General features: G+C 44.6%; 1 protein-coding gene across 1 annotated transcript in view; it reads right to left on the bottom strand.

Annotated features, from left to right (window-relative positions):
- The window catches only part of ASB4 (ankyrin repeat and SOCS box containing 4), a 147,792-nt gene that overhangs the window by 7,888 nt on the left and 115,226 nt on the right, over window positions 1-24,678 (bottom strand). The window contains exon 4 of the mRNA XM_085630863.1: window positions 18,864-18,977. Within this exon, the coding sequence (XP_085486989.1) occupies window positions 18,864-18,977 (114 nt within the window). The remainder of the gene's footprint in view (window positions 1-18,863; window positions 18,978-24,678) is intronic.

Raw genomic sequence — 24,678 nt, 5'->3', positions numbered from 1 at the left:
TTGGCGTGCCTGTTTCGGGCAGCCTCCACCCTAAATAAAATCCATCACCCTAAATAAAATTGTGTGAAAAAAATCCCTGGCGTCAAGTGGGCTTTCCGCCCCCGTAGCGGCAGATTAGGGGCCAATGCCCCCTCTGCCCCCCGGGGGGGGCAGAAAGGCTGTAATGGTGGTGGGTGGATGGGGGCATTGGCGTGCCCGTTTCGGGTAGCCTCCACCCTAAAAAAAAACCTTCTAAAAACAAATCCCTGGTGTTTAGTGGGCTTTCTGCCCCCCCCCAAGGGGCAGATTAGGGGCCAATGCTCCATCTGCCCCCCAGAGGGGGCAGAAAGACTAATCATTGCGGGGGGGGTGGGGGCATGGGCATGCCTGTTTTGGGCAGCCCCCACCCTTATTTTTACTTTCTAACACAATCCCTGGTTTCTAGTGGGCTTTCCGCCCCCCGAAGGGGCAGATTAGGGGCCAATGCCCCATCTGCCCCCCGGGGGGGTAGAAAGGCTGTAATGATGGCGGGTGGGTGGGTGCATTGGCGTGCCTGTTTTGGGCAGCCCCCACCCTAAAAAAAACCTAAAAACAAATCCCTAGTGTTTAGTGGGCTTTCTGCCCCACCGACAGGGCACATTAGGGGCCAATGCCCCATCTTCCCCCTGGGGGGGGGCAGAAAGACTGTAATAATTGGGGGATGGGGTGGGGGCATGGGCCTGCCCATTTTGGGCAGCCCCCACCCCTATTTTTATTTTTAAAAAATTCCCTGGTGTCTAGTGGGCTTTTTGCCCCCCTGGGGGGGGGCAGATTGGCCGTCAATGCCCCATCTACCCCCCAGGGAAAGGCTGTAATGGTGGCGTGGGTGGGGGCATTGGCGTGCCCGTTTCGGGCAGCCCCCACCCTAAAAAACACAGAAAAAAAATCCCTGGAGTTTAGTGGGCTTTCTGCCCCCCGAAGGGGCAGATTAGGGGCCAAAGACTGTAATAATTGGGGGGAGCAAAGGCCCTTGCCCAAGGGGCCGCTCCCTCCTCCCTGGTGTCTAGTGGGTGGATCCAACGATACCTCTCCCGTCTTTCTACGTGCTCAGGGGGCCGAGATAGCCCCCTGAGCACGTAGAGAGTGAAACAGTTTCAGTTTCGGCGCGACGTGCGCACCGATCGTCATTACACTGAAAGCAGGGGGGGGGGCCTATTTTGAATGAAAGGGAATCCCTATGGATTTCCCAGGGAATGCCTCATGACGAGCTGGACTCGTCATGGGCACACGAGAACTGTGTGCCATGATGAGTCCAGCTCGTCATGGGCATTCAAGGGGTTAAGATGTCTTAAGAGTAAACTGATAATCATGGCCCATTCATAGCCATCAACAGCTCTTTTAACACTGCAAAGTAACAAACTAGTTTGTACTGTTATCTATTAGTTCGTATGTTTACGTTATACCCCACATAGTCATGGAGCACTTCCACCAGTACCCCCGTCTTGCTCCTCTTCTTGAAGCCCAACCAACAGGAGCCTGTAGTGTTCCCACTCTTGTTAAATGCATATATGTGGAGAGTCCCATAAAGAGATCCAGTACATCTTTATAAGCGACACCAGAGCTCTATAACGTTTCTCTCATGTGGTAAAAATGTATTTGTTTCCATTCAAGGTTGAATGAGGAATGCAAAAGAAGCAGGGAAAAACTCCCTAAGACCCAAAACAACGTCCCGACAGCAGCTGATAGTTCCACGTGTCCTAACTGCAAGGCTGGATATAGTTACTCACATCATTCGGGTTAGTTTCTTCTGAAAAGGGACTAGATTGCTAAACTCCAACCTGCCCTAGCTCGGATTCTTCCTCAAAAGTGTCTCAGTTATTACTCAGTAATAATGTACTTGCAAATGAGGTGCCATTTTTATTGTCTTTGAGACTCCATTATGGTAGTTTCATTCTGCAATGTGACAGGTGAGCAAAAGTGATAGAATGGAATGCTACTTGGATGCTTCTTAATAACAAATGTCAGAATCTTCTCCCATCTCTGCATTTCTCAGTTTTTGCCTGTCAGGAGGGAAGAAAGTACAGGCAAGACTCGGGCAATTTCAACACCCCCTTTGAACCCTGATTCTTTCTAACGGAGATCACAGTAGAGGAAGATGAGCACTGGGGAATTCCAAAACTGATAGCGCCCCCAAGGAAAAAATCTTTCTTCCTGTGCACTACAACTAGTCTCGTTGTTTGCTAGTAGAGGGGGTTAAGAGCCCTTAATGGTCGTACCATCTCTGACCCCCGCGTGCACCAACATTTAAGAGAGGCATATTTGTTAGTGTAATTGATTATGTATTAACTGATGTGTGAATGTGGCCCTTACTAGCTGATATGAAAATTAATGTAAGATCTGATAGTGATCATAACTCACTTGAGGTGTCATTTGCTGGAGAGCCCTTGGGACAAGGGTATGCTGCCCTGCCCACGGTTGTCCCCGCTCCTCCAGTAACTAACAACCGCCATACTGTTAAATGGCTCAAAGTTATGGCAAACCCAGCAGTCTATTCAGAACTTGGCAAACAGTTTGTTGCCTCTTGTGATGAATATGAGGGGACAGACCCAGCTAGAATACCTATTTTATTAGTTCATAACCAGTTGTTTGGTGAACTTCAAAATATCTTTTACGAAGAGGTGACTGTTACTAAAATGACACACTCTAGACATAATGCTTGGTTTGTATGTAAAACAACCAACAACTCACTAAAATATGCTAATATTGAGGGTGACAGAGGCAAAATTCGTACTGCCAGAGGATTATATAAATCCCAATTTAGACAGGCTAAGAGAGATTGGGAAGATCTTCTGGCATGCCCAACTTGTAGCTAGTAAAACCAAGGACAGTAGATCCTTTTGGAAATTAGTAGCGCAAAACAACCATGAAAGTGTGAAGTCCCCTAGCTTTAATTTATCACCTGAAAGCTGGATGGCCCATTTTTCATCACTATATTTACTTAGAAAGCCCGATGACTAAGCCAGTGTGATTAATGTAGCTGAAAATATAACTATACTTCCTTCAGAGCGAATGCCATATAACACTTTCATTTTGTTTAGTCTTGAAGAGACGAATAGTGCAATACATTCTCTTAAATTAGCTAAGTCACCTGGGTCTGATAAAAGTTCGGGTGATCTTTTTAAGTCAGAGCCATTTATCTGGGCAATCTATTTTGACCTATTATCGAATGCCATCTCATACGGGGGAGTTGTCTCTGATTCATGGAGGGGGGCCGAGATAAGAACTATATTTAACAAGCATTTACAATGCAATGGTCTTGGCATTGGTAAAGTTAGAGCTATTGGCATTGCTCATGACATTATTTTTGTTTATGTTTTTGTTTTTAAAACATTTAAAGAAACGGCATTGTTATTTACAATGTCAATAGCTTAATCACTCTCAAATGCGAGACCTATTGCATTTGCACCCACACACAGAGCCACCTACACACACTGATTAAGCTATTGACATCGTAAATAACAATGCCGTTTCTCTACATGTTTTAAAAACAAAAACAAACAAAAATAATGTCATGAGCAATGCCGATAGCTCTAACTTTAACAATGCCGAGACCGTTGCATTGTAAATGCTTGTTAAAGTTAGAGCTATTGGCATTGTTCATGACATTATTTTTGTTTAGGTTTTTAAAACATTTAAAGAAACGGCACTGTTATTTACAATGTCAATAGCTTAATCACTCTCAAATGTGAGACCTATTGCATTTGCACCCACACAGAGCCACACACAAAGCCACCCACACACACACAGAGCCACCCACAGAGCCACTCACATAGAGCAACCCACACATAAATAGAGCCACCCACAGAGCCACCTACACACACACACACACGCAGTAGCCCACTGACCTATTTACATTATGTGCACTTTGTGATCTGCATGGTACATGTTCTTTGCTGCAGGCACATTAACCCTATGTGCTACCTTTCCAGGAGTCAAAACTTCCACTAGACAAAACTCCGATCTCTCTCTAGGAAGAACATTAAACACCAGAGTCATCATGACATACAGTATACTGTATTTCAGCAATCTGGCACCCCCTACTTAAAGTCTCACCTTGCTCTTAACAGTCACATGGAAAGCCTGCAAGGTTTGCACCCTAAAAATAGGTCTCCCACCCTCTGTAACTCGACAGCCCTTTATTTGAGACTGGAATTAATTTTCAGTTAATACTCCTTTCACAGACGTCTTCTGTTCGTATTCACGGGAGAGCGTCGAATTTTTTTTAGGTCTGGCTTGAGTGCAACTGTCACCCGACCTTTTAACCAGTCATTTTCAACATCTTACACCACTCCTAGATTTTCCAACAACCGTACTACAAGTCCCACAGTGCACAGCCCCAAATGCCAGCTTCCCAATGCTTTACGGGGAGGTCGGAAAAAAACTCAAAACGACTGTGCAGACCCCATTCTGGAGGCGTATAGATGGGGGCAGATGGAAGGCCTCTTCTGGGGTGAAGGCAGATACAGCGAACTGTCTCAGGCAAGGTATGGAAATAAGAGTTCTCACTATGGTGGAGGAAGTATGGGGACCCCTCTCTGTAGCGGAGGAAGATTGTGTGGTCTCCTCTGTAGCAGTGACCTCCATTTTGGGGTGCTCTGTACGAGTTCACAGGGTAACCACCTCGCCCCGTGTCATCGCTGGGCTTTCTTTTTACAAATCGTTCTCACCAAGTGCGAGAGTTCACTGGAAGCAAGCTAAGTACAGAGAACGTAATAAGCTGTCAAATAAGCTGAGGCCTGTAAACACTGTACCTAAACAACACGAAGAGAGGTTGAAAACCCCTCCCCCTGGATGCAGATACAGGGTTTCCCCTAAAATGGTCCGGTAGGAGGCCTCAAACATAGTGTGGATACATACAACTACAAGACGGTGTGTCGGGTACGTGCATTGATTCATTTATGATAAGAGCAGATAGCTCATATGAAGTGGGACTGAGAAACCGTGTGTAGATGTGTGGGGCAGCTGAGATGAGTGGGACAGTTTTGGTAAAAGCTGGGCAGTTGTTATGAGGACGAGGCAGGTCAGAAGAGGAAGGGGGCAAGTGAGAAGGAGGGTGGGAGAGTTGTGGGAAATCTGCGATAACTGCGGTGATGGTAGTCCACTAGTGAAGAAGTGTGACAATTACGGTGGGTGTGGGACAGTTGTGAAGAAGCTGCGACAGTCGCGGAGAAGGTAGATCAGTTGTGGAGAGGTAGGACAGCTAGAGCGTGGCACATTTTGTGGAGAGGTAGTACAGTGGTGGAGAGAGTAGTAGTTAAATTGGGTAAGGAGAGTGTGATAGAGGTGGGACAGTTGAGGTGAGTGTGGGATAGTTATGGGGTGGGTGAAGGAGCTGAGGTGAGTCAGATATAGTTGAGGTTAGTGTGGGACAGGTGAGGAGCGGGTGGGGCAGTTGAAGTGAGTGTGGGGGCAGTTAAGGCAAGTGGGGGACAGATGTGGGGCGGATGGAACAGCTAAGGTGAATATGGGACAATTGCAGGCCGGAGGGGGCAGTAGAAGTGTGTGCTGTGCCAGTAACGGTAGTGTGGTCTGCCGCCCACGGCATGTGCGTGCAGGGGCCCCGGGATGCTGAGGTGGAGCCCAGAGCGCACACACCGGTACCCGCTGGGGTTGCTCTCCCGCCTCACCTGGGGGCCGCCGGCCGGGGCCCTGCCACCCTCTCGCGGCCTCCCGCGGGGTCTTCATGCCGCTCGCTGGGCTGGGACAGGAGCCCGCTTCGAGCCCTCCTGGTCAGAGCCAGGCGCTCTTTCCCAGGGGGCTGCCTTTGTATCCCTCCAGAGCCCGCCTCTCCCGGCCCCACTACTTCCGGTTCAGGCCGGCTGAGGGCGAGGTAGAGGAGGGGCTTCGGGAGAGAGAGGAAGGGCCTGGGGTGGAGGGAGGGCCTGTAGCTGGAGAGAGGAAGGGCCTGCGAGTAGCGGGAGGGGTTTCATGAGAGAGAAGAAAGGTCTGGGGTGGAGGAAGGGGCTTCGGGAGAGAGAGGAAGGGTCTGGGAGTGGAGGTAGGGTCAGTGGGTGGAGAGAGGAGGGTCTGTGGCTGGAGGGAGGACCAGTGGGTGGAAAGAGGAAGGTTCTGTGACTGGTGTTTATATAGTGCGTACTTTACTCGAAGGTGTCACAGCGCTTTACAATATAACCAGTTACATTACATAGGACTGGACGCCTCCTTACAATATACCCAGTTGCATTACATAAGGACTGCATATTTAAATAGATAACAAGTACTGGCAAAACTGTTGCCTTACCTGGTGAGAGCCATGAACACCGCCGCCTTTCTCCGAGGCGAAGCAGAAATGCCTCGGAGAAAGGTAGCGGTGGTTTCGGATTCGGGGGCGTGTTCTCCTCTTGCCATTGGCTGGAGGAGATAATTCGAAAAGTTGCAAAAAACACGCCCCCAAATCCGAAAAGGACGGGGCCTGTTCGGAGTGACGGACCTCTTCTCCAATGGCTGGCCAGCATTCAAGAGGCCAGCCAATGGAGAAGAGGGGAGAAGAGGGGTGGGTTCAAGCCCCTCTTCTCCAAGTCATTATATCTCGCGAGCGAGACTACGCAAGCGCAGCCTTCGCTAGCCGAGACCTAAAAAGGAAGATGCTAATAATTCAGCCAAATATAGACCAATAAGCCTGCTAGATAATGCCCCAAAAAGATTTCAATACTACACAATAGGGCAACCCATTCAACCCCAAGGAATTGGGTATAACGTGTCAATACTAGAATAATCCTTGAGGATTTGTTTTTAAAGCAATTAGTTATTTAAACAGTCACCGTAGTGAGCTTAATTTATACAAGAACTCAGATATGTACAACAGAATACTAACAAATCAAAATTTATTGTTTGTATTATTTTTGTCTGAAATTGATTTCTTCTAGAACATATATTTCATTTCATGCACCAACGTGCATAATCTACAAAACAAATTTGAACAAAGGCAACATAAACTACTGTCTAAATGAAAAGCCTCAGCAGTAGTTATTGACACTTTTCTTATGAACTATGTACCATCCACAGTTGGTCATATAACACAAACCATTTGTTTAGTTAATAATGTATATAAACATTCAATGGTTTTTCTTAGGATCAAAACAGTGTCAGAGCGTCGACGTTTCGGTCTCCTTATCCACTAGACAATTCCACGAGACCATCATCAGGACAACAGTTGCACCATGTATTTCCTTATTCTAACTTTCAGTGTCGTTCTCTTATCTTGTAATTCATAGACACATAGGGAGCAGCCGCTTAAGACGGTGTTTATATACTGTTCACGAATTGGTTTGCGTTCTTTTAGGAATGAGACCTAAAGGGGATTGGACTGGTAACAATGTAAATCGGACAGCTTATTCCGCAGTGTTGGATCGATGTCTAGTAGGTGAAAATAAAAGGGTAAACCACAATGTTGGCAGGCCCTGGAAATAGATGGATCCCTTAAAGAAGTGGATGAGGGGGCGGCGTGTCAGTTAATGTTCCACCCATGTAGTAGACGTACATCAAAGGCTTGGCAAGGACTATTCGAAGGCGTACAATTAAATGTGCTGGTTCATTTGGAGGTCAAACCGTCTGTTTCATGAAACGGCTGATGCGATAATTCACTCGTTTAAGTTGCTTGGGAAAGATGTCTTCAGTATAGCATTTGATCGAGGACTAGCTTCGCATGCCAGTCCGAACGGCAGGATCCTGCCGTTCGGACTGGCATGCGAAGCTAGTCATTAACTGACACGCCGCCCCCTCATCCACTTCTTAAAGGGATCCATCTATTTCCAGGGCCTGCCAACATTGTGGTTTACCCTTTTATTTTCACCTACTAGACATCGATCCAACACTGCGGAATAAGCTGTCCGATTTACATTGTCCTGAAGAAGACCCCACTGACTTTTCCACATCATCGCTACAATATGGGTCGAAACATCGATGGTTGTTACCAATCCAATCCCCTTTAGGTCTCATTCCTAAAAGAACGCAAACCAATTCGTGAACAGTATATAAACACCGTCTTAAGCGGCTGCTCCCTATGTGTCTATGAATTACAAGATAAGAGAACGACACTGAAAGTTAGAATAAGGAAATACATGGTACAACTGTTGTCCTGATGATGGTCTCGTGGAATTGTCTGGTGGATAAGGAGACCGAAACGTCGACGCTCTGACACTGTTTTGATCCTAAGAAAAACCATTGAATGTTTATATACATTATTAACTAAACAAATGGTTTGTGCTATATGACCAACTGTGGACGGTACATAGTTCATAAGAAAAGTGTCAATAACTACTGCTGAGGCTTTTCATTTAGACAGTAGTTTATGTTGCCTTTGTTCAAATTTGTTTTGTAGATTATGCACGTTGGTGCATGAAATGAAATATATGTTCTAGAAGAAATCAATTTCAGACAAAAATAATACAAACAATAAATTTTGATTTGTTTGTATTCTGTTGTACATATCTGAGTTTTTGTATAAATTAAGCTCACTACGGTGACTGTTTAAATAACTAATTGCTTTAAAAACAAATCCTCAAGGATTATTCTAGTATTGACACCAAAAAGATTTCAGTCAGCAAGTACTGAATAAACTTTCAGAATGGATGGATGAAAATCAAATTCTCTTTGCCTTTCACGCTGGTTTTAGATAAAAAATCAGTACTATATACCAGATTTTTAGATTTTCACTATTGCACTGGACAAATGTGCTTTTACAACAGGGTACGCTGTATGTCACGTTTATAGATCGTAGAGCAGCCTTTGACCTCATCCTCCGCTCCAATTTTTGGCATGTCTTACGCAACTTAAGTGCCCCCAGCGACCTTGTACATTTACTGAGTAAGTTACATGAGAATAATTATGCACAGGTACGCTGGGGACCGAGTGGTGAACTAACAGAACGCATTCCTATTCAACGGGGGGTTAGGCAAGGCTGCGTGCTTGCCCCTACTTTGTATGCTCTCTACCTAAATGATGTAGTCAAGGTTCTGGAAAATTGTGCAAATGACTCCCCAATGCTGAATAATAGGAAGATGCCGATCCTATTATTCTCCGACGACTCACCACTCATTTCAAAGTACCCCATGGGTCTGCAGACCCTGGTAAAGAAAATCTTAGGCTTTTGCAATGAAAGGGGTCTCGAGCTCAATGTTAATAAAATTAAATTTATGATATTGGGTATGGGGGCTAGGAAAGGTAAAACAACTATACGGGTTGGCAATGAGATCCTTGAAAGGGTCGACAATTTTGATTATTTAGGAGTATGATTCATGGACAGTTTTAAGTGGCGAGACCAGAGAATGGAAAGTAAACTCCTTATCGAGCACAGGTCAAATGCCATTCTGAGGATGCAAAAGAGAACAGTGTCCCACGTAGTATCCCCAGTTCTGGAGATTCATCGTGTCAAGGCGCAAGGGGCTGCTCTCTATGGGGCTGTCTTTTGGGGATATGTCAATGCTCAGCCCTTGGCACTGGTAGAAAATAGCTTTGCTAGGAAAGCATTATGTCTCCCTCATAGTACACCCCTTCGCCCATTGTATCTAGAACTGGGACTAAAAAGATTAACTGATATGGTCGCCCTGAACATTTTGATTTATTGGGTCCATCTCTGGTGTACACCAGAGCTTGTTGATTAAAGGGATTCTTTGAGTGAAGTTCTTACTCTACCAGGTGCTAGATTACTTCCATGGATCAAACATGTGTTATTGTGGATGAGAAAGTTAGGTCTCCATAGATTCTGGGTTGATCCTACCAAATTAAAGAAAACTGACATACACCTACTTAAAACCTCTTATTGGGATTTTATCAATGCAGGTGGAATAAGGAGGAGTGTACTGTAGGATCTCGACCAATACATTTTTTGAGTTTAAACCTCTCCTATTTCTAGAGGAGTACCTAGATTTTATACCTTTTATACCCCCCGCTTCTCCTAAAAGCCTTTTTATACGGTTACGGCTGGGGACACTACCTTAAGATCGTTCACCCCAAATGGAAAATAGCCCTGCTAACACTGACACGTCCAATGTGTAATCAGGGTGACGAAAAAGAATCACATTTAATAATTTACTGCCCAGAGAACTCCTCCCCTCGTAGGAGGTGGATTATTCCTATTTGTCGTGAACTGGGGATTACACTTCATCAAATAGCCCTAAGGATCCTAAAGACTGATCTCTCTTCCAGAACTGTTTTAGCAGTCCGTAAATTTCTTGGGTCAGTTTGGCATAAACGCAATGCAATTTTTAAATCTAAACCAGTTTAATGACCATGAGCTCTATTTTATTACTTATCTTGTAATAATGATCTGTTTTTCTTCTGTATTGATTATAGATCATTTTTTTAATTTTAGTTTAAAAATATATATATTTATTGTTGTTTTTTATACTGATGCCATTTTTGGTGCTATTTGTTTGATTTTTGTTAAATAATGTGGTACTAGATGTTATTTGATTCGGAAGCACTTGGCACTTTAAACTTGGGCATGCACCTGATGAGGGCAGATACCATATATATCGCTGCTACTACTGTATAAACGTATTTGTTTTGCCCATATTTTATCTTTTTATCGCTAGTTTTCATAATTATTGCACAATTTTGAATTGGAAGTGGTACTTGAAATGAGTTATACTCTTCTTGCGCTGGGGGTGTCTATAGTCTTTAGCTTGACTGATAATGGTGCATTGGGCAACAACACGATCTATGTCTGTGTATTGTTAATGATATTTTAATGTTTTTTTATCTTAATAAAAACTTTGATGGTTGTAATAACCAAATAAAGTAAATTACTTACTTACTTACAGACAAGACTCCCAGGCTTCTGAGCTTAGGAACTGAAGCTGCATCTCACAAATGAACCCCAAATGCATCTGGGGTTTCTTATGTTCATATGTCGAGGGGGCTATGGTTTAATATATAAGGCTGGGTTGCCGCATTGGATGAAAGTGAAGACTGATTCCCATATTATTTGCTATCTCTGAAAGTGCATGCAAGTAAAAAAAAAACACAGTAACAGTAAATGTTAAGAATTGTCTACCCATTTCCATACATGAATTGTCTCAATGAGTTTCCCTATGTAGAAGGAATGTATAGCCGCACTGGTTATCCCATAGGGGTTTGAGTTAGTATAAGCTACAGGTAGACAGTATTTTCCATTTTTGGTATGCTTGAAGGTAAGCTTGTGAGCGAGTGTGTGGTAGTGGGTCGAATATGTAATGTAGCCATGCAGGCAGTGGTGTTAGCAACGTCACAGCAGAATGCTCAGGCTAGTTATGGGAGTGCAAGTTCAAGATTGGAACTGGAGGCTGGAAGGTCACAGGATTGCCTGCCCTGTCAGAAGCCCTGAACAGGGTGTCTGGTTCCCCTAATAATAGCATACTGGAGGACCCAGAAGGGTTAAAGCCCCCTGAAACTATGCACTTGAATGGAAGATTGTGGATCAAAGGAGGAGTACTGCTCTTTAAGACATCAAATAAGGGAGCCCCATCTCCATTCATTGAGAGGCCTGGGTGTCACTGGAGGATTAGAGGGCAATGTAAAAATTTTAGCAGGTGCCCTTCTCCAAGATTAGTAAGGAATCTGGTGATGTGAAGTAGGAGACCATTTTCCGCAGGGCCTGGAGATCAGGGTGTAATGTCAGAATCACTGGGATACAGTGGAACATACTTTGGTAAATATCTAAGTGACTATACTCCCATTGGTTGTTCATAACTGCAGCCTAGCAGAGACTGACCTGAAGAAAGGGGTAATTTCTTAATGGTTAAATAAAGGTACTAAGAAACTAAGCAAGAGAAAGCATTGTAGCCACCAGAATGATCCAAAGGCACAGGCAAAAGCACATAGGGTCAAACACCTAAAAGGTGATGTGAGGAATTATTGCAATTTGTCGCACCACTGGCAACTTCTCAGGGTAGCATATTAACCTATCATTATTTTGCCTACCATACCACCTAGGAATAGACCAAGCCATTAGCAACTCAACCTTGGTCCTGATCCAAAAGGAACAGTCCAGCCCGAACTGTCAAACCAGGTACTCTCTGAACCAGAACACAAGCAACCCAATTCTTCCACAACTTGGATTCATTATTATCACCAACCGAGCAGATATTCTGCAGGAGCAGGTGCACTGGGTCTATGAATTGGATACAGAGTGACAAGGGGGCACATAGCCTACACAGCACAATGGACAGACACATAGGGGTCGATTTAGAGTTGTCGGGCAGTATTAGTATCGTGGTAGAGGCAGAGCACTTTATTACCACCATGAGGAATGTACTTTGCCTGCCACATTTAGAGATGCCCGCTAGCCCAGCAGGCATCTCTAGCATTTACAGTAATCGTCATCATGGTGGTTCCTGTAAATGCACTGAAAGAGTGCTGTGAGGCTCTGTTAACATGATGGTGCCGCACTGCACACTTTAATTTCCGTTTTTTTATTTTAAAAGCAAAATCCCTCTTCTAGAAGAGTCTCGCCATGACAGGCACCATCAGGAGGTTCCTGTTAATGCACTGAAAGTGTGCCGTGCTGCTCCGCCAACATGATGGTGCCTCACTGCACACTTTTATTTTCTTTTTTTTATTTTCGAAAACAAAATTCCAAAGTGGGATTTTGTTTTTGAAAATAAATAAAGCAATGACCTCCTTCATCATGGAAGTTTCCTCCCATGTTAAGGGGATCATTGAACATTTTTACTTTTACTTACTGTCACATTTTGGGTGGTAGTTTGAAAATTTTAAACTGGACATGTTTCCGCCCACTCTAAATTGGGTGGTGGCACATGGCCAAACTCCGGCAGCCCTTATGATATCGGTCCGTCAGCGGGGTATGTAGGTGATGGAAACAGGTAGTGTCTACTGTCTAAAATTCTCAAGGTTCACTCATTTGTAAATCAAGTAGGCAGACCTTCAGTTTGGTGGAAAAGGTACTCCGTCATCTTTGCCGCCCTCTCCACCAAACTCTGAATCAGCCTCTTTCCTTTCTCACTGCCCTGCTCTGGCTATAACATACAGATGATGTATATTCTATGTAGGGGCCAGTCCCGTCCTATCCTGCCAGCACAGAGCCATGGCAAGATGATATGTCTTGGAGACTGAGGTAAAGCAGCCCCATATAAGCACATCTATAAGAGGCCACCCCTACACCCACCCCCTTCAGAAACTAGCCTTGTCCATGAAACTAGAACAAGAACAGTGAGACTCTGTGAGTGAAACATTCACAGTTGTTAACTATATACCTTCCAATTATGTTCTGTACAGCCACGATGGTAAAGCTGTTTTTATGCCAGATCTTTAATAGAACTGAGCCAAACTATAATTGAAACCCCTCCCTGAGCTTCCCAGGACACCCGTTAATCTTCAGGCATACCTGGCCTAAGTCAGTCTTGGGCAGAAATGTATCTTGGCAAATTAGATGGCAAAGAGCAAGCAATCTTGTCTTCAAGCCTTTTTGTTAAAAAAAACAGTTTATTATTTACATGCCTAAAGGGCCCTCCACGATCAAGGACCAGCATACATCAACTACCGCCTGAATTTCCACCAACCCTACAGACACTTGCGCTCTGCCTCCCTTACCCTTGCTCACACTCCCTGCATCCACTGAAGCAAAGGTGGAGGAAGCTCCTTCTCCCACCTTGCTGGCAAGTCTTGGAATGTCCTCACCCTGCACTCTCCAAACAGCATCATCTCTCCCTCATTTCAGAAAAGGAATCTTGGCTAGAACCCAGTGCCTGGATCCCATCATGTTTGATTAGTCACACTTTACAAATCTGAGTTGATTGATTAAGTGTCCTGGTGTGGCTCCACTGCAGCTATTAATGAGACTGGCTTGGCCTGGGGATCAAGCAGGTCATCTCTGAATGCACTCCAAAGAAAAGCATCTGACTTTGACATGTGTGTTAGAGTGGGTGAATAAACCTGTTGATCTGTGGGCCCTCTTCCTAAGGATCTTTTCTTGCTTCTGGTGACCCGCAAATTGATATCTGCACTGGAAATTGTAATGGGCTGCTCCACAGGCAGAAGTGTTAGCAGCCCCATGGTAGATGTTGAGGATAGGTATGGGAGATCAAGATTGGAACTGGAGGATTGAGAGTCACAGAAAGGCCAGCCCAGTCAGAGAGTCATTTAAGAGGGTGTCTGGATTCACCCTGGTTCCACCCTTACAGCTATTCATGCACACCTCGATGTAAAACAAAATGTCTATGGCACAAAACAGAGGTCAGAATCCTACCCAATCTTTCTTTTGCTCTGTGAGTGCATCTTCAGTATGGAGCATATTGTATCCTGTAATTTTGGCAGCAGCTCCAGTGGTCAGCTCATGTACCATTTCAGACTTATGACTGAGATCCTTTATATAATTGGTGTGTGACTCGTTGCAGCTGCCATCAGCACTAACTCTCAAGCAGATATCATTTTGCGACCATGCTTTCCTCCTAAACACTAGGTAACAAGGAGAATAGCATGGGGCATTACTCAAAGTGAGGTTGCAGGGTAAGTACCAATGTGCTAAGGGTCAGTTGAAACAGTTTCATGTGGATATCTCCATGTGGGGAATGTGGTATCGTTCTTGTCTTTTTCACTTCAATCAGTTCCAGCAGTAATTTGATGAGGTGACTCTCAAAATATCTGGCTGACTGACCAGGGCGGACAAAGAACGTCTTGCAAATGAATTTGGCTATGGTGGAAGTGTTTTGGTCCTAACAAGTGCATGCTTGGTCATGCCAGGTGAAGGAACTTCACAGTCCTGTTGCAATATGGTGTGACAGGCAGGAAATCCATTCCATGCATACTAGATCAATGTAACAAATGCTATTAGGTAGTTCAATTTGGCTGCCCTCTGGGATAGTCCCTTGCTGGCAATGACATGGGGGCAGGTCTTACAGAGCAGTTTGTCAACCTTAGCTTAGTGTGGCCAGTAGAACTGTTGAAAGTTCAGTGACACCTGAAGTGTTCATTGTCATCCAGCAGATACATGAGCAACATCTCATGGACAGCACCAACAGCTGGAAAGTGAGGAATGGGTGGGGGTTCTATCTTGCCAGGTATTCTTACATATTAAAGTAGGTTTTGGGGTGTGTAACTGCTGACATTGGCTTCCCCAACGGCATTGCATTGGGATCTCTCAGCTGCACAGTACAGATATCTGCAAGACATTGGTACCTCGTGGTATCCAAAGGGGCAGTGGTCTTCATAAATTTCAAGTGCTTGCCCTCAGCTGTTAGAAGGAATATTGGACTAAATGTATGAAGTTGCTTTGCTGTTAAAAAGAATGTGGCCATCAAAATTACATGCTTCGCTACCACAAACTTTCAAGTTTCTATGCACAAAACATACTTTGTCAAAAATATCTTTCCAACCTGTAGAGTACACTTTGACTTGTTGACAGTCTGAATATGGAGATATGACATTGGTATCTTTCTTTTTCCTACTTATTGCGCCATTAACAAAATATTTGGGATAACAACAGTGGTTGCATACCATTAACAAGACACTAACTCTCGAAAGCTGGTGGTATCCATTCACACAGAAAAAACTGCTCCTGAGGGGCAACTTCAGTCTTATGAATCCAGGCTGTCTTAATTGGGGGAGCAAGCTAGTGGATCACTGTAACTCCCCCCAAACCATTCCCTAAATGCCAACTTTTTCTTATTGAAACTCTGACTGTTTAACGATTGAGCTTCTCTCAGGCTCCATCTCTACATTTGCAGCGAGTGGAATTCACCAGCAAAATCCTTCCTCATTGATATTAATGCAGTAGGACTCCGCATATTAAACCTAATGGCCATTTTACACCTTAAAATAAAGATTAGGTTGTATGGTGGTCAGTGTGCAGAAACACTGAATTCTCTGTGATCCAACTTTTAATACATTGTACCCTTAGCCCACAGTGGTAATCATTAAAATGTTTTGCCATGGCCCATTTCAAAGGGAGGAATTAAAGCCGTAAGCCAGATAGCCCCAGATAGCCCTTCAGTAAAATTCTGCAGATTATTTAAATCAGTACAACATCTAAAGCTGGACAGATGCACAAGACAGCCAAAGTCCTACAAGCGAGGCCACATTGGTCTACTTGAGTTAAAAGGATATTATATCTTGTGATGGAGTAATTTAGGGGGATCAGTTATCTGCTTTAGAGTCTTGGTTGATGGAACACTGGAGTCAGTTAAGACAGAATCTTTCTACTCTTGGCAAATTTGGCACAAAGTGTTAGAATTGAAGGAACCCAGGAATCTCCACAGTTCTTTTAGCATGCTCCTAAGAGCTTCCACTGTGGGACTAGCCTCTATTAGTTTTCTGACACAGTGTCTCCCACATACTTTTCAAAGTAATGGAGCAATTGAAGCATGTCCAAGTACAAATTAATGATCTAATGTCACAGGTAGTTGAGGATAACTTTCGGGAGTCTTCTCTGGTGCTCTTTGAATAATATGTGTCAGCTTGGTTCCTCCTGCTAGTCTGACAGGATTATGCGTCCGGGTTAAAAATAGATACAACCAGGGTTGACGGTGGCTAGTTACCCAAGTGCTCCAGTATCTCTGCACCAAGATGTCCTAGCAGGGAGTATTTTCCTTGAGATTCCATCAAGTAGATTCGTATCAAGCAGCCTTCAGCACAGACACAGTTCATTATTTAATTTACACCCAAATTGAGGAATAGTTACTGTTGCACCCTGAGCAGGGTGTTTTTGCATGCCAGGCTTAGCTCCACAGCTTTCTTTGCTTGCAGACTCCACCGTTATGGTTGTTGACATTGCAGGGTTGGCTCAGGCTTGTTACATCTGCTGACATTCTGCCATCATCTGGTGCAGCCTCTTAGCTGCACAGATTGACTAAGGCTTCAAACATGGCTGATGTAGTGCAGAACTTCCACGGAGCCACCTTCTGATGGAAGTTGGCTAAAGATCCCAAGCAGTTCTGTGGGTTCATGGAAGTGTTTCCCCCATCAATACAAGCCACAGTACTGTTTCTGACGCTGAAGAGTAAATGAACAAGAACTCCCCTAGGTATTCCAATGATGTCAAGATGTGTCCCAAAAATTTCAAGGCTATCATGATGTACCACTTGAATTACAATATGTAGATATTGCATGAAATGCAGAGCTCTGTCTCATATAACGAACTTCACCCTTCACCTACACAGCATAAAGAAACAATGGGGAGACATTTGGCTATGTCTCAAACACCTACTGTACCAATGAAATGGTCACAGAGCAGGAAATACTACAAAAAGTATTTTTAACAACAATCAACCAATGGGCGGTGAATGTGGCATGATCAAAATGTGAATGACACATGCAACCATGAAGGGTTAAGTCTTAGACCTTTAGCCTCATTCTCTCTGTATACATTGCATAGGGTTTGCAAGATAGCTACAGTTGTCTCTGCCAGAACTAAATAGGAAAAGTTTAATAAACATGCTAAAAACACTAAAGACAGTGGGGCAGATTTACAAGCCCCTTGCGACACATTTGCACCACTTTGCGTCACTTCTGTGGCGCAGCGGCATTGTAAACAATGCGCCACGTTGCGACAAATTTACAACTTGGCGCATCTAGGGAGATGTTTCACTTTGTAAAGCCCTGCGTCAGATTATACCTGCATCAGGTATAATGTATGCAGGGTGGGCGTTCCCACGCAAGAAAGCCTCATAAAAGTGACGCACTGAAATCTACAAGACTTTACTGAGTCACTTTTACGACGCCACTGCGTCAAAACATTACGCCTGCTTGAAGTAGGTGTAAGAAATGACGCAACACAGCAAGTATCGGCCGCCCCTGAGCAGTGCTAGAGTTGCGTCGCGGTTGCGACATGACTCCAGCACTGCGTCACCTTCACATCGACAGATGGGTCACACATCTGTTATTCCTTGCGCCACGTTGGGCCACATTGTAAATGCGACACATCCATGGTGGCGCACGGTTTTGTTTACATGGCTTATTTTAACCCCTTCGCTGCGGCGGAAATTCCGCCGCAGCGCTGGGGGGTGCGGGGGGGCAGCGCGGTGGCCCGGTGCTCATGACGGAGCCACGCCGTCATGAGCCACGGTTTGGCTGTGCTCATGACGGAGTGGTTCCGTCATGACTCTGCCCACAGCGCTAATCGCCCGCACAGGCGGGGAATTAGCGCCGCGTGGGCGGCGCGGCCGCCAACGGCCGCAGCATGACGGAACCACTCCGTCATGAGCACACGGCAACCGTGGCTCATGACGGCGTGGTTCCGTCATGAGCACGGAAGGAGCTAACTGACGCATCTCTGCTGATATGCAGAGATGCGTCAGTTCCTTTAAATCTGCCTCAGTGGTTTTTTTTTAGGTAGTAGACTTTAGCATAACTTTCTTGGAACTTCTGATACCACTGATTCATACATTGGCTATTTGAATAAAGGATCTTTTTGACAACTTCATCATCAAACTATTTACGTAATATTGTAAATATTATTGAACTTTTGATGACCTGAATTATTTAAAACAGTTATTTTTGTATAAAAACATTTTTCTGATTTTAATCTAAAAAGTTTTAACTATCATCCTAGTAATTTTAATTTTACCTCAATAACGCCAGAGCAAGCTGTTCTGATTTTTCCAGGCTTTTAAGCAAATCAAAAACCCAGACGTTAGTGAATTTATTTAAACTCCAAGACCATGCCAGAAAGCACATTTTCAATAATAAGGTGGAGATTTAGAAAATTGCGTTTAGATTTTTAAACAGTGCATATTTCAGTTAGATGTGTTAACTGCATCAAGGGAGGAAATACAGAATGCATATTTGCTGCGGACATTCTTTAAAATGGTGACTGAAATTTAAGCAGCAGAAATCCCGGGGTTAGCAAATGTATTACATCAACCAGAGATCAGCAGGCCACCTCTGAACCAGGCCTTGTGTTTATGTATTACCTTCAGTGAGTCTTCAGGGATAGCCTTTTTCCATCTGTATGTTGATGTTATGTGTTCGTATGCATTAGCCATGACCTCAACCGCCTTCGGGTATGCATGGCAAGATTCCAGCACCTAAAAAAGAGAAACATAATTATCAGGTGTCACTTTTACAGAGCGAAAGATTGCAGTGTTTTTATCAGAATTTCAAATATGTCCCCCTAAACTAGTCATCAGATATGCCTAGAGCACTAGTGCCTAAAGGGGCGAGGTTTTGGCCAGCTTTTCAGGATAGCCATGCAAGATACATTTAAACATTCTGGGGCAGATTGACAAGCCAATTGCGCCACTTGTGCGTTACTTTTACCATGTTAAAAGTGACGCAAACGTGGCACAAGGTGTAAATCTGCGTCACTTTTACCATGTTAAAAGTGACACAAACGTGACACAAGGGGCTTGTAAATCTGCCTCTCTGAATCTAAGTGGAACGCATTTACAAAGTTAGCAGTTATATAATCAATAGCCTGTCTGGTTACATGATTACTAAATTGCATAGGTTTCTCCTCGTTTGGAGGATGATCCATAAAAATATGGATTTTGGTAGAACAGAAGCGAATGTACACATTTAAATGCCATATGTATTTATCTATAGGACCAGCTAATTGCCTTTAGTGCCCCCGAAGGTAAACATGTTCCAATGATCAGGCTTTGGAAGGAAGAGTGGCTTGGCAGAGAGATTCGTTTACATGTGGAGAGTGGAGGTGCTTTTGTAAATGGTGACTTTTCCTGAAGCGGTTTTTCAGCCTACCTGCTCCCTGTGTCACGTTATCTACGCCAGCATCAGCGGGACGCTCACACCAGCGCACCTCAGGGTTTCCCTGCCGCCGCCGCATCCATCATCCACACGGCCGCTGTGTGCAGGGGAACTACAGCTCCCAGCAACCCTTGCGGGACGAACCCGCCCACGTCAGCGGAAGCGCGCCTGAAGGCGCATAAATCGAACGGGAGCCCCCGCGACGCGGGATCGCGCGCGGGTCGGCGCCGGGCTAAGCCCGGGCAAAGGGCGGGCCGTCTGTGGCCGTCAGAGGCAGGAATAGGCTGGGCTGGGCCAGTCCCCTAACATCCTCATCAACTGTGAGTACTGCCATTGTTATAACTCTATCTGCTCATCATGCCTGCTAAAGGGGGAGCAAAAAGGGCATCCATAGGAATGGTCGCAGGGACTCTCGACCAATTCATAACACGAGCGTCATCGGTACTGGAGAGAGAAATAGTCCTGACGCAGCATCGCCTCTCCCAAGATCCGATTTTCACGAGAAGATCCTCCCTGGGTCCTATCGCTCATGTTAGTTCACCAGCCCCTCCTCAGGCAAATAGAGCTATTGTGCCTCCACCCGTGGATGATACTGAGACTAATATAGGGGTCCAACTAGACACTTCCCTCCAAACAAATTATCCAACATGTGACAATGGCTCAAATACACAGCTGGCTATAACGGAAGTGAACACTAATAAACAAATGATCTTACGTTCCAGGGAAGGGGCAATTCCAAAAAAAAACAAGAATGGTCCCGGTGTTGCCCCTCCAGCTAAAAAATCAAAAACGTCTAAACAGCCTAAACCTATTAGCCCTCACACTACAGGAGCACGCAATTCTGAGCTCCCAATAGATACTTCTCCCATGGCCACTGGCGACTCTGAATCCTCACATCCCCCTATTTAGATTCTCTGGTGGAGAAGTTGAGTGTGGCTATATCTTCTTTTATTCAACCGGTGCTTCTAAAAATGAACTGTCTAGATGATAGACTGGGGAAACTGGAGTCTTTACTTGGGGGAAATAAGGACCTGAGGACAGACCTTCTAGCTATTCAGACCCAAGTTGAAGCACTAGTGACATCAGTCAATATTCCAAAGGCAAAATCACAATCAGCACATAGTATTGCAAAGGATCAGCCTATCTTACCTACTGCTCCAGGTCCATCCTTGGGGTCCAACCCCACTGGCCCTAATAACCATCCCTCTATTGTGGGAAGAGTGAACCCTGCCAATTCTGTTAACTCACCTAACATTGCCACTATGAGGAAGGAGACAGTTAAGGACAATGAAAACTCCAATGGAGGAAATTTTAACCATCATGACCTACCCTGCATAAATTTACCCCCGGATTGTGCCCCATTTGTAGTAATCCTTACGGAAGTTCCCGAGCTCCTCAGCTCCAAACAGGAATCCTATGAGGAACTTAAAAACAAGACAATTCATTGGTTGAACACTCACAGACCTCTGTCTAGACCAATCTCAAGCAAGATCTTGTTTGTTAGAAGGGTGGGGTGGGTGGGACCAAAAACTAAAAATGTGGGTGGCGATTGTATAATTATTAATTTTGAGGATCGCAGGGTTGCCGACCATATTTGTAGTTGGCAACCGCCAAGTCCTAATACATCGATCAAACCCCTGAGGCTAGACTATTTTTATCTAACAGATCATGACTATTTTCCTTCTGGTAGAAGGAACTTTGCAAGGCCACAGTGGGATGATACCTGGCATCACGTTCAGAGAAGCAGGAGTGACCAACGTAGGGGAGAAGTAATTGGAATTCCGTTGAGTAACAGATTTAGCGTGCTTGACCAGGTGGATTGACTTTCTGCATCCGTTAGTTCTGTACCTACTCATTGCTTGGAAATTAGCAACATGACAGTGGCTTCTAAGCCTGTCAGGAGGGATTATATTGAGGTAACCAAAAATGCCAACAAAAACCCATACCAAATAGTGGCCACATCGCTGTCTACTGGCATATCTTTGACTAGCACAAGGAAGTCTGGGGAGGCCCCCTCTTCTCTGCCCAGTCCTCTGGAATTTCAACCCCAGATTTCTGCTGTGCATTCAACCGTTGCTGTACTTGAGTCTGGATTACCGGGCCACGATGAATTAACCCGTAAGACTTGTTCAGGGCATAAGCAGAGAATGCCATCTAGGCCTTTTAAAATCCTATCATGGAATATAGCGGGTCTTAGATCTAACCTAGACATTCCGGATTGGTGCACTTTCGTGGACTCCCATGGGATCTGCCTATTTCAGGAAACATGGGCGGTCGATCCACCTCACAGATTGGGGTTTGTTACTTTTGGCGAACCTGCTTTTAAGGGCATTAGAGGAAGACCCTTTGGGGGACTGTGTATCTGGGTGGGTACCCACTTAGGTTTTTCGTTAAAAAAAATTGAGACCAATAGCCCCGATATTTTATGCATTCTGATGACCCACAGTAACACACCTAAATTAGCTTTGATTAACGTCTACTCCCGGCCTGTACAATCCGGGAAAACTTCTATAACCCTGGATATTTTGACTGCATTATTACACAGGCTTGGGGGTGACGTAGTCCTGTTGATTGGAGGGGATTTTAACTGTCATTTCGAACCTCTGCAAGGGGTCCCCCCTATCACATTGGCTGAGGATGACATCTGGTCAGTCCCGCCATCTAATGCATATCCGGTAAAAAATTGGTCTGCCCTTGCTATCCAGTTGACCTCCCTTACCTATTCGTTCTCTATTAGAGCATGCAGTGGACGCTTCAAGAGTGACACTCCCGCCAAATATACCTATAATTCTTTGGGGCACTCATCTATTATAGACTACTTTCTGGTGAGTTTGGCACTTTGGTCAAAAATTTTAGATTTTAGTGTGTCTTCTCGTATAGAAAGTGACCATAACCCCCTGATACTTGAGATGGATTACCAGCTATCTAGTGGGGATAGCGCCCCAGATAATCTTCTAAGCGATAATTTAAGAATAGTAGAAGGCGGGAGAAGAATCCGCTGGGCGGATGCCTACTCTTCCATTGAAACTATGGCAAAACTCTATCATGATGCCATTCCATTTTTTGAAAGGGCATACTCCACCTTAATTGAATCCCCTAATATGGTGGCTGAGACAATGGCTGAAATTCATAATGGAATGGCTACCCTTTTAAAGGATACCTTTTATAGGGAAGGTGCTGTCAAATCCAAACAATGTAAAGGCAAAAATCTTTGGTTTAATAAATCATGCAGAGATGCTAAAAACGTGCTATTGCAGGCCCTAAAGCTAGGCAATAGGCACGATGTTATTACAGCTAGAGTGGAATATAAAAAACTGGTAAAAAATGCAAAATCAGAATGGGAGGTGGATCGCTGGGTGGCCATTACATCTGCACTTGAAGCCAAGGACCCAAGAACCTTCTGGAATCTAGTTCACACAGGGACTTCAGAAGGGAGAACTACGATCTCCCCGAATATTTCAGAAGAAGCCTGGTCCATATATTTTAAAGATCTATATTCACTTCCCCCTGCTCACATAAATCAAGCACCCTCTGGGCCTCCAGCTATGAATCCTACATGCCCAGCGCAATCTTTAATTTCGGAGGAAGTCAAGCTGGCCATTTTAAGTATTAAGTCTAATAAAGCGCCGGGACTCGATAAGATTCCCGGGGACTTATTTAGAGATGAACCAGCAGTCTGGGGCCCATACCTCCTGCTGTTATTCAATGCGATCTTGAAGGGCCTACCATTGCCAAGTACCTGGTTAGGGGCTGAGATCATTCCCATCTACAAGAAGGGTTGTCCCCTCCAGCCCTCAAACTATAGGCCGATTAGCTTAATTGACGTTACTCAAAAAATCTACGCTAGATTACTGCTTCACCGATTAGAGAGTTGGATTAATGATAATGATATACTGACACACTTACAGGCGGGGTTCCGGGCAAAAACATCAACAATTGACCAATTATTCCGGTTGCAAGTCCTTCATTGGAAGCATGTGACCTTGGAAGGGGGTAGTCTCTACCTTACTTTTGTTGACCTAAAGTCAGCGTTTGATATGGTGGAACGGAACCAGTTTGGTCCCTACTACTATCAATGGGGGCCCCACCTTATCTTTGTCAACAATTGAAGCTTTTACATGATGGCACCTATGCGAGAGTACGGTTCGGTAATCAAGGACAGTTAACTGGTCCTTTCCCGATCGAGAAAGGTGTCAGACAGGGATGTGTCCTTGCTCCGACATTATTTTCCTTGTTTCTCAACGGGCTTATCGATGACCTACTAGCCGTAAACGATATTGACTCCCCCAAATTGGGTTCCCGGAGATTTCCCGCTTTAATGTTTGCGGATGACACGCTTCTACTATCAAAATCCCCGATGGGGATGCAGCGCGTGTTAAACCAATTCTCTAAATTTTGTTCTAAAAGAAATTTGGTGATCAATGTAAACAAGACTAAATATATGGTCTTTAACGCCAATACTGTCAATTGTCCCCATCCAACATTGGATGCCAGTCCTCTTGAAAGGGTTACGATCTTCGAATATCTGGGTCTGACCCTTAACGATAAAATGGGTTGGGGTCCAACTGACCAAAGCAAATCTTAGGCTAACACAATAGGCTGGAGGAATTTTGAAAGTGCAAAAGAACTGCACACATAAAATAATAAGCGCCCCCCTCGAAATTTTTAAAGTCCAAGCCAGGGCATCTTCCCTGTACGGGGCAGAACTTTGGGGACACATATCAGTTAGTAATCTATCAATAACTGAAAACAACTTTATAAGACAGCTGTTGGACTTGCCCCAAAGCACACCTTTGGTTCCCCTAAGGCTAGATCTAAATATTTATCCAATCGCAGAAATCATTGCTCTTCGGCCCTTACTTTATTGGAAGCGCTTGTGGAGCACCCCAGAACTGGTGCACTACAAGGAGGAGCTTAAATTTGTGCTAGCCTCAATAGGATCCGGTAAGATTCCGTGGTTGGCCTTTGTAAAAAAATCACTTATCTTGTCTGGGCTCGAGGAACTCTGGCTTAATCCTGAAA

The sequence above is a fragment of the Triturus cristatus genome, chromosome 10 (genome assembly GCF_964204655.1).
Source record: "Triturus cristatus chromosome 10, aTriCri1.1, whole genome shotgun sequence".
Classification (NCBI taxonomy): Eukaryota; Metazoa; Chordata; class Amphibia; order Caudata; family Salamandridae; genus Triturus; species Triturus cristatus.
This window is presented reverse-complemented; position numbering and strand designations above follow the sequence as displayed.